The sequence below is a fragment of the Solanum tuberosum genome, unplaced genomic scaffold (assembly GCF_000226075.1).
Source record: "Solanum tuberosum cultivar DM 1-3 516 R44 unplaced genomic scaffold, SolTub_3.0 scf00430, whole genome shotgun sequence".
Lineage (NCBI taxonomy): Eukaryota > Viridiplantae > Streptophyta > Magnoliopsida > Solanales > Solanaceae > Solanum > Solanum tuberosum.
In genome coordinates this window covers 419,941-430,890 of record NW_006239366.1, presented here as the reverse complement: position 1 = coordinate 430,890, position 10,950 = coordinate 419,941, and the positions used below count along the sequence as shown (strand labels likewise).

General features: G+C 32.6%; 2 protein-coding genes across 2 annotated transcripts; both read right to left on the bottom strand.

Moving 5' to 3' along the window:
* Positions 1-3,774: 3,774 nt before the first annotated feature.
* Positions 3,775-5,452, bottom strand: LOC102584582 (wall-associated receptor kinase 2-like). The gene is made up of 2 exons (XM_006363535.2): positions 5,262-5,452; positions 3,775-5,174 (listed from the first exon to the last, which is right to left on the bottom strand). The coding sequence occupies exons 1-2, from the start codon at positions 5,404-5,406 to the stop codon at positions 3,931-3,933; spliced, it is 1,389 nt and encodes a 462-aa protein (XP_006363597.1). The 5' UTR covers positions 5,407-5,452; the 3' UTR covers positions 3,775-3,930.
* A 2,305-nt stretch (positions 5,453-7,757) lies between these two features.
* On the bottom strand, positions 7,758-8,915 carry LOC102584244 (wall-associated receptor kinase 2-like). The gene is made up of 2 exons (XM_006363534.2): positions 8,274-8,915; positions 7,758-8,180 (listed from the first exon to the last, which is right to left on the bottom strand). Exons 1-2 carry the CDS (start codon positions 8,911-8,913, stop codon positions 8,005-8,007), a joined length of 816 nt encoding a protein of 271 aa, XP_006363596.2. The 5' UTR covers positions 8,914-8,915; the 3' UTR covers positions 7,758-8,004.
* Between the last annotated feature and the right edge of the window lie 2,035 nt (positions 8,916-10,950).

Here is a 10,950-nt window from a genome sequence, read left to right as displayed (position 1 = left end):
CTCCCACAAAAGTTATATATTACTTTTATATAAGTAAAGTTGAGTTTGTTAACGTTTTATCCTTAACGAACTAAGTTGTTGACACTATTTTACAAGCTTTATATATTGCATGTGTCTTATTGCTTTATATATTGAGTTCAGTTATTCATGAGTTGAACAGAGTCAAGGTAAGAGTTCTTGTGTACTCCTTCCAAGCTTAAGTTGTGGTTTAGCTTTCCAGCTCGCATACTCGTACATTCAATGTACTGATGCCAGTTGGCCTGCATTTTATTATGATGCAGACACACGTACCAAGGGCCAGCATCCGGTTCGCCGTTGATCCAGTTAAGTGCTTCAGAGTCAGTGGTGAGCCTCTTTGCATTCCGGAGGACTCGATTATTTTGTTCTCTTAGTTTTGTTTTATTAGGATGTTGTGGGGTCTATCCCAACATCCATCTCAGTATTATAGAGGCTTCATAGACAGTCAGTCAGTTGGTTTTGAGTCTCTCATCTATGTATATATGTAAATATTCTATTTTGGGACTCGAGTTGCCTTTTTGGCCAGATTTTTGTCCGTTAGGTTGTTTTATAACCTTGCGTTGCATTGAGTTATGTTGTTGAGTTAAGTTTCCGCTGAGTTAAGAAAGCCAGACCAAGGGTTTGCTTGGGGGCCAGCAATGGTGTTCGAGTGCCGGCCACGTCCAGGGTGTATGCTCGGGGCGTGACACAAGCCAACTATATATCTTGTACCAGCGTGGTACTTGATCCAACCAATAGTCACAAACAATCATGCATAATCACATAGCAAAATGAGCAAGACCACTTGAAAACCACATGTCAGAATCACAAGTTTAATACATGAGATTAACTATATGATGTCTTTGCATATGTATCTCTCCCATCCCATGCATTGCACAAATAATACTACTTGGCAGTAAACATGCATATATGTGTGTGCGTGCGCGTGCGTGCATGTGTGTTGGACAACATAAACCATCACCTATGTATCAATTGCTCAATACTAAGTCCCATTATGAGTACACACATTCATTCCCCGGGACATACCTCCCTAGTATCATGAATCGATACTCTTTTCGTTTATTTAGTTCCTCTTGATTACCACAAGTTCCAGAAATGGCTATAACCCAACAATTTTATAAACACATAACCTTACAACTAACATCAAATCATCCCAATAAAGGAAACTCAAGATTAACAATCAAGAACTAAAGAACTACCCATAGTCATTATCTTTTTCCACCCTAACAACAATAAACAACAATATTTAACTATCCAGACTCCATACCCGAAGGCCTAGGCATAAAACCTCCCATCAATCCACATACCATGCAGTAGAAAACATGTCTAACTACTTAATTAATAAAACCTAGCCTACCTGGGCGCCAAGAAACTGATGTAGAAGTCTGATCGCGAACCTTGACTCCTTGTGTGAAACTTCAGCTTATTCTTGGTCTAAAATAATAGTATAATGCAAAATCAATCACAAATGACTTAAATATATCAAGATTAATTATATGCAAATCCTAGGGTTTGCATATAATGACTTAAATATCAAATCCTAGGTTAACCTCATGATTTTTCCACCAATTCTAGGGTTTTCCACTAATAATTCACCTAGAACTATAAATTCCATGGTTATACTAGTGAATTATGATAAATATATCAAGAATAAACATTCTTAAGATTAGCTCAAGGTCTACACCCTAAAATCCTCATAAACATGGATTTTCTACACCTTAGAACGAATTGAAACCATTCTTTAGGCCCACAACCTCATACATCATAACAAAAAGGTATAGCCAAACAAAATAATCACATAGTTGTCGAGATGAGCAAAAGAATGATGGAACTTGGAGATGTACTAGAGTGTTTTTGCGATGAAGTTGTTTCTAGTGGTGTCTATTTGCTAAATATTTTGCCCACCAAAACAATTTTAAACCAAAAACCAAATGAAGCTTGGAGAGGTATAACAATTAACAAGTTCCAAGATAAACTACTTATATGTGTGTAATTTATGCTTTGATAAATTTACAAGGTCGACATAAGCTTGATGAAAAATGGATCTTTATTGAATATATCACACAATTCAAGATTTATAAGCTATACAATCCAATGAATGACAAAACTATAGCCAGTAAAAATATTGTGTTCAATGTAAACGAAAGTTGGAACTTTATTTCTGAGAGTGAAAGTTCAACTATTCAGTTATTGCCTTATGATGATATTATTAATCAAGAGCATATATATAACAGATCCTTTTCTCATCGACTACCTCATCAATTCATGCACCAGAAACTTTTCCAACACTGAAAGAACTTTCAACTGAGCCAATTCTATTAAGAAGATTAACAAAGGATAAAAAATCAAATTCCAAATATGTTGATAATATGTACTTTTGCTTTACTTGTTTCGGATTCTATTTTCTTTGAAATTTCTAAGAAAGAGGATAAATGATGCAAAGCTATGAAAGATGAGTGGTTAATTTTCTAGAAGGAAAGAAAGATATTGGGCTCAAATGGGTGCTCAGAACAAAGTATCATGTAGATGGCAACATCCAAAAACACAAGGCAAAGGCTTGCCGCAAAAGTTTATTCCCAACAACAAGGTATATATCAACTTCAATGAAACTTTTTCTCCTTTTGCTAGCTTTGAAACTGTGAAAACTTTATTAGCCTTGCTTGCTAATTTAAATTGACCAGTGTACCAATTTGATATTAAATTTGTCATTTTGAAATGGTGATTTGGAAGAGAAAGTTTATGTATCACAGCCTGAAGGTTTTGTAGTTCATATCAAAGAAGATAAGATTTACAAGTTAAAAAGGCACTCTATGGCTTAAATAAAGCCTTGTAGGCATGATACTTCAAGATTGACTCTTATTTCCACGAAGATGATTTTGAAAGAAGTAAGAATGAACCTAATCTTGATGATGTAAAACGAGAAGTTAAAATGATTTTTTTGCGGGTATGTCTTTACGTTGACAATATGATAAAATATGGGTTTGAGTGAATCTATCGTCATTGAATTTAAAGGCTGCATGATAAGGAATTTTGAAATGTATGATTCTAGTCGCTACATTATTTCCTTTTGTCTTGAGGTGAAACAGGGAGGTGATGGCATATTTTTTTTCACAAAGAAACTATGCAACAAATCTTTCGGAAAAAAATTAATATGGTTAATTATAAAACTGATGCTACTCCGATGAATATTAATGAGAAGTTGTGTCGTGATGATGGTTAAATGCAACTTATTTTAAAAGTATGGTTAGTGGTTTGAATTACTTGTATCATACAAGACCATACATTTCTTTCTCAGTTGACGTCGTATCTAGATTTATGCACAATCTAAGAGAGCTTCACCTTGGAGCTGCAAAGAGAATACTGAGATATATCGTTGGGACAACGGAGCTTGAAATTGAATTTGATATTTTAAGATAATAAATTTCACATTAACTGATTTCACTAATAGTGACTACGCATGCAACATTGATGTCAAAAAGAGCACGCATGATTTCTTGTTTGATTTTGGATTTGGAGCAGTTTCATGGAGCTTTAAGAGGCAGGAAGTGGTTGCCTTATCAACTTCATAGTAGAACAAAGCACATGAAAAATAAACTTAACCCTAAACTGAAAGTTAAATAACCATTTTTTATTTTTGGTTTGAGCATTGGATATGAACCAAGTGTGTTGGTTTCAACTTGTCAACTAAGGAATAATCTTATAGGAATTATGTGACAATTTAGAATCACAACAAACATCTACTTCAACTCTTGTCACTAATACAATGAACAATATATTGATGATTAAATTCAAAAGCAAATAAAATACATAACAACATACATTCAATATGAAAGAAAGATAGCCAGAAAAGAAACTTACAAAACATAGAAAATTATATCATCACTAATTATCATATTGACATTTTATTTTGGATCACCGCGGGATATTTGTATTGAGTAGTAATGAAGATTTATCTGAACTATATTGTCCCAAGAAGAGGCTGTTATTTGTGTAGGAACTGGGATATTGTCCAGAGAAGTTGTCGATACCTGTATTAGAATCAATTGGAATTATATACAGATCGTTTAATTCAACTTCATTATGATCTTCATGTCCGTGTTCATTAGTCCAAGGGCTAGTGAACTTTCTTAAACTCTCAAGTTCCATAGCCACTTCCTTCATCGTAGGCCTATCTTCCCCGTGCAACTGAAGGCAACCCTTAATGAGCTCAGCTATCTTTTGAAGTTGCTCAACACCTCCTTCTCTTACAACTCTATCATCAAGAATTTCAAATATGTTATTCTTGTTCATCGACGAGATAAAGTGCTCCACCAAACATTTGTACTTGTCACTTGTATCCCTCAAAATAGGTGTCATCCCTGTTAAAAGTTCGGCAAGAACTACTCCAAAACTATAAACGTCACTTTTATTTGTCAATTCACCTGTGTGGAAATATTCAGGATCTAAGTACCCTAATGTTCCTTGAACCAATGTAGCAACATGTGTTTGGTCAAGAGGGACTAATCTTGAAGCTCCAAAATCCGCCACTTTTGCTGTATAAACATCATCCAATAATATATTAGTGGATTTGACGTCTCTATGAATTATTGGCATGGATGCAGATGAATGAAGGTAAGCAAGTGAACTTGCTGTCTCTGAAGCAATTCTCAATCGATTTTGCAAAGATAACCATGGGACTCCATTTTGGTTGTGGATATGCTCGTAAAGAGTTCCATGAGAAACGTATTCATAAACCAGTAAAGGCACTTCATCTTCCAAACAACACCCGAAGAGTCTCACTACATTTCTATGGTTAACTTGAGTAAGAATAAGTACCTCATTGATGAACTGTTCAACTTGATTCTCATCCACAAACTTAGATTTTTTAATTGCAACTATGCGATTACCAGGTAGAATACCTTTATAGACAATTCCATTTCCACCACGACCAAGAATTCTATCACTGGCATAGTTATTCGTAGCCTTCTTCAACTCGTCAGCTGTAAATATTTTGCTTGCTTCCACACCACCCTTTATAGAAGAGATTTGTTGTTTCAAGAGTAAACCACCATTTTGTTGGAAGAACTTCTCCCTATTTTTAATGAGTTTTCGTTTCTTGATACAAAAATAGAGCAAAATTGTCCCAACCACAAGGGATATAAAGCCGACTCCCATACCTGTATTTATAACAACAAAATTTAAAGGAGATGAATTCCTTTAATCACTTCAATAAACAAGCTAAGTTCAATTTTTGAGAAACATACCAATAGAAAACTTGATCCATGGGAACTCATAGTTCGAGTTTGGTGCAATACAACCACGATCATCCTTTCTGCCATCACCACTGAATCCTTCTGGACAAGTACAAGTGTAACTCCCTGGCTTGTCTATGCATTCGTGTTCACACATATTGGTACTTGAATGAGCACATTCATTAATATCTGATACATGCAAAGCAGAGAAATATACCACATTAATCCCTTGCGCTTTGCCTTTATATCTTATATTTTTGCATAGGTTCACTAGCTAATCTAGTTAATGATCATTATCTCAGAACAATAACGGATGTGATGGTGCTCGTCAATAACTTCCATCAAGTCATTATCGAATCTGATTCTCAAATCATCATCAACATGATCAACAAGGAACTCAATCCCTCTGGGAAAGTCATGAAAATTCTTCAACAAATATAACACTTAAATTTTAATGGGAACTATTTATTCCAACATTGCCTTAAAGAAGGCAATATGATGGCTAACAAGTTAGCTAATTGGGGTGAACTTACTGAGAGAAACATGTTTTTCACTGAAGTTGTTTCTTTGCCTAATCAAAGTTAGAGCTCTTTTGATAAATGATCTAAGATGACTTTCATCTCTTAAAGTTATCTTTAAGAAATATTTTCACCGTTTCAATCTATATGACTTAGTTTAACTCAGCACGAAGTTTAAGAAAAAAAAGGATAACTTTTGAAACTTGTGATCTAAAATAAGTGTAAAATGAATATTTTAAAGTTAAATTCTTACTAAATGTAGAAATATGTCATTCTTTTTTAGACCGACTAAAAAAGAAAGTGAGTAATATAAACTGGGACTGGAACGGAGGAAGTTGTGTTTTTAGATTCACATTCAATTATATAGTGTTTTTAGCTTTGCATTCAATCTAAAGTAAATAGTTCCATAAATAATTAAAAAAATTATTTTTTTTTCTTTTCAAAATTATCTTTATTTAGATCGATGAGCTTTTACATAGCCAAAAAAAACTACATTAAATTGATACTAATATTAAACTAATGGTAATTTAGTGAAAACATTTCTTACTTTATAAAGGTGAGTAATTTCTTAAAGATCATGGTCAAACTATGAATACTATTGGACGGACGGAGTAATCTAAAAATAATTGACATTTTAGGAATTCAAGGTTAAACTTGACAATAGACCCAACTATACCCTTTAATTTGCATTAAAAAGTATTTTCTTTTTAATAAACTCAATTTTCAAAAAATATCTAACAAATATAAATAATTTAATAAAGTATACCTTATATATATTATTATTCATAATGAGCATGAAAAGAGCTAAAGGGGAAAATTTAAAATAAGACGGAGGGAGTACTAATTTTGGAGAGAGTGAATGATCAATGCGTTAGTGATGGATGAATAGGGGTGACAAAATGGGTAAATTTTATGGTTATCCGCTCGACCCAATGTATTTTAAATGGTTGACTATCCAATCATTTAAAGTGGTCAAATATGGATGAACACGTATATTAGCTCTTATAAAATATAGAAAACAGATAACTCATGAGTCATGGGTATCCACAAATTGCACTGCTCGTTTAGTAGAGTGTATAAGAATAATATTAAATAGAGTGTATTAGTAATGTTTGTATTAGTAATGTATGTATTAGTTATGCTTGCATTAATTATACATAGATTATTTTAATGTGTTGTTTGATTTGATGCATTAAAAATAGTATGTATTGCATTAAAAAATTATTTACAAAGATACCCTTCACTTTTACGGTGGAAAAGATGTAAAAAAGGTTTTGAGGGGCAATTGAGTCTTTTATTATATTAATGCATGCATTAAAACCATTGCATTGCTAATACCTAGAAATCCATGGTATTAGCAATGCACACCTTAATACACAATAGAGTGTATAACTAATGCAAGCATTAGTTATACATAGGTTGAAAAAGAGTATCAAACAAGGTACTAGTAATACACAAAGTTAATACATGCATTTTAAATTAAGTGTGTGTTTGGTATGAAGAAAATGTTTTTGATTTTTTTTTCTATCAATTTTCTCTTTTTGATTGATTTAGGTGTTTTTAGAAATGGACTTATATTCCTCTAATTTAAGAAAAATGACTTTCATACATAAAGTGAAAAAATATTTCTCAAAACTTCTTTTACATCAGAAAAATATTTTCTAGAAAAATATGAAAATATTTTCTTTCATACCAAACATACCCTAAAAGGGAAAAATAGTAAGGAGTTTACCCATTTTTATCCTTATCAATTACTGATTGAGTCAAATATACTATTCATTCTCATCTAATTCATTTTACATCAGCTCGTATCTGACTCGACTTGTCCATTGAGTAAAATTCACGTCCAATGTGGTAGGTCCACACCTCAATCAGGCAGATAAGGTACTACTTTTTTATTTCTAGTGAGTAGTGATGGTGGAGTAAGAAATAGGGAAAACCCTATTGTCGTAATTCAACTCGTCCAATCCATTTAGGTTTGGGCGGGTCATCGATCCGCTCATTCATTACTTCAACTCATTTCAATCCATTAAAAATTGAGTTGGTATGTAACCTGAATTGACTCATGAGAATTCTTGTCCTTAAAAAACTTTTAATTTTAATGACCTAGAAATTTCAGTTTCTCTCCTACCACCCAACCTATTAAATCACTTCTTCTTATACTTTGTTTCTCTTTATTAAAACAAAAAAAAAAAATCACTTTCTAGCTTAGTAATAAAAGTAATTAGGACATCAAGTCAATTACCTTGGCAGCCTGGATTGATGTATGGATTGCCTTCATATCCCGGGTTACAACTGCATCGATATCCACCAATACTGTCAGTGTCGGAATCCACACACTGGCTATTAACCAAACAAGCATAATCTTTGCTTTTCTTTGCTTCAACACAAGTAAGATTTCCGATGGTCCAATCTAGCACGACAGGAACATTACGGTTAATCCTCTCTACAAAATTCGTATCATTTAGATCCGTCAATCCCTGAAATTGAAAGCTATTGGCCTCACCAAGGAACGCGTAGCCACATGGATTGAAAGACCAAACTCCTGTGTGGTTATACACGGTAGTCATTGTTATTCCGAAGGATTTCATCCCCTTTGTTATATCTATTTGACAACAACCATTTTCTTGCTTACATGTTCCTTCATTAACAGCATCACTAGAATTATGACTGCAGAGAGAGCCACAACCACTAGCGAAGTAAAAATCATTTAGTACAGAACCGTCATCACAACCAACGACAGTGAATTTGTTTACGTTTGATATACTGTAAGGGTGTGTTGGTCCTATTTTCATCGATATGGGATTATTTGGGAGTAAAAGTGTTCCATCGGATGAGTAACAACTCCAGACTACAGAGTTAGATATGCGCATTTCTGAGTCGGAGATGTCGTACACTTGAACGTTCCCTATGAAGGGTGTTGTGACGTTGCATTCGATCTCAAATACGGGGTCTAACGCACAACCTGACCCAATTCCAAATGGATATGGAACTGTTAGGTTTCCACACTTTTGTGGACATCCTGGTTTTGTGATTGTAGTAGAATCTGTATTGTTGTTGGTGTTTTGGGCGTTGGCTGATCTCAAGATTAAAAGCAAACACATGAAAAAAGAAAAATACATACTAACAATTTTCTTATGCTGCATGGTTTGAGAGAATATGTCATACGTTATTGAGTAAAACTTTCCATATATATATAGAACCAAGTAGAAAGACCTAAGTGCTCGTTTGGTGTGAAGGATAAGAAATAACTAATATCGAAATTAATTTTAGATTAAATTTATCTCATATGTTATTGAGATAAAATCATAGGATAACTTATTCGGAGAATAGTTTTCTTGGGATTGTAAATATTACTTTTTTATTTCACATTAAAGCTAAGATAACAATCCTGAAATAACTGATTCTTAAATAATTTATTCTCCAACCAAACGAGCCCTTTAAAGTTTTTAGTTAACTAAATAAATCTTGTTCCTCTAGTTTAAAAAGGGACACGTGTAAGAAATTTAAGACCGCCCTAGAGGAACCGGAGAGATTGGAATTATTTGATTTTTCTAATTTTGTAAATACCCGAGAAGAGGGACTATACTAAAATTTCCACGTACGACGTTGACCCTTTGGACTTTTATCACCAACTAATATTCCAAAGGCAAAGACTATAGCAATGTTTTAAGTCTACAAGGAATCATTGATTGTTTATCTTTTGTCTTGAATCGCTCTTTTCTCTATGCAATGCGTACACAAGCAATTAGGGGTCGTTGGGTAGCTGGTCAGAGTTACGTAGTATTAATAATATAGGAATTACTTATTAATGAATCTATATATATTATTTTATATATGTGTTAGTTATTTATGTATCATCAATCTGTTCAGTTTGATTTATTGATTTTCAATTTTTAAATATGTTAAACCAGTAACCAAATCAATAAGATATTTTTTTTATTGATTTTGGTTCTTAACGATTTGATTTTCGATTTAACCAATAAGAAATTACTTATAAAATAAATATACGATTTCTCCAATAATTTGACGCGACAAGGCAATAATGTAACTTTACAAAACACTCATAAAATAGAAACAGTAATAACTAACATGAAAAGAACTATACAAGTGCAACAAAAAAAGAAATTAAGAGGAATAAGGTTCTTTAAGGGGTCGTTTGGTAGGGAGTATTAGGAGAAATAGTCCTTGTATTATGTGTAGTATTATGTAGTACTATGTTTGGTAGGAATTTTAGGCCCATGTATAAATAATCTATGGATTAGTTATACACCCTCCATGGTATTATAGGGTGTATAACTAATACCTTCCAATTTTGGTGGTATTAGTAATACATGAATCTAATACCATGGGATTAATATATGTAAAGACAAAAATACCCACTCAAATCCTTTCATTTTTGTTTATTTTCTTGGTTTTATGTTTTATATTTATACTAATAAATTTATTTAAATCGATTAGCTTACAAACTTTATTATTTAAATAGAGTTATTTGTAGCTAAAATATGAGTTATTTAATCTAATTATTATTAATATTAAATATTATAATCGTACTAATTTGCTAATGTTGATGTATGAATTTAAGAGCTATTTTTGCTATTTAAAAACATCTTGAGTATAAAAAATAGTTTAATTTATTCTGGTATTTTTTTATTTTATGATAAAAACGGTTTTGTATGATAAAAGTCCTAAGTTGAATGATTTTATTGATGTAATACAATGTTCAATACCTTTTTTCTATAAATTCTTATAGTTGTGTGACCTTTTGAGATATTAATTTCAATTTATTAAGATGACAATTATTTACCCTTAAATAATTTAAGTGAGAAAATAGTGAACATGGTGATAAAGGCTATAAAAAATAAATATTGTTCGTCAATTTGTAGACTTTTAAACCCCACACAAAATTAGGTAGGAAGCAACAGACCAAACACTTGATAAAAATAATCCCTGCATTACTAATCCAAGCATTACCAATCTCTGCATTACTAATCCCTGCACTATTGATCTTTGTACCAAACGGCCCCTTACTTTAGGTTTTGATGTTTTGTATAATGTGAAGTTATAAACTCAAAGTCACTGTGATGTGTGAATTGAAGACTAAAGGCCAAAGATAGCAACGAGTAAGATACTGAGATTAATATTTAATATTTATGTAGGAGTAAAATAGTAAATATTACCGT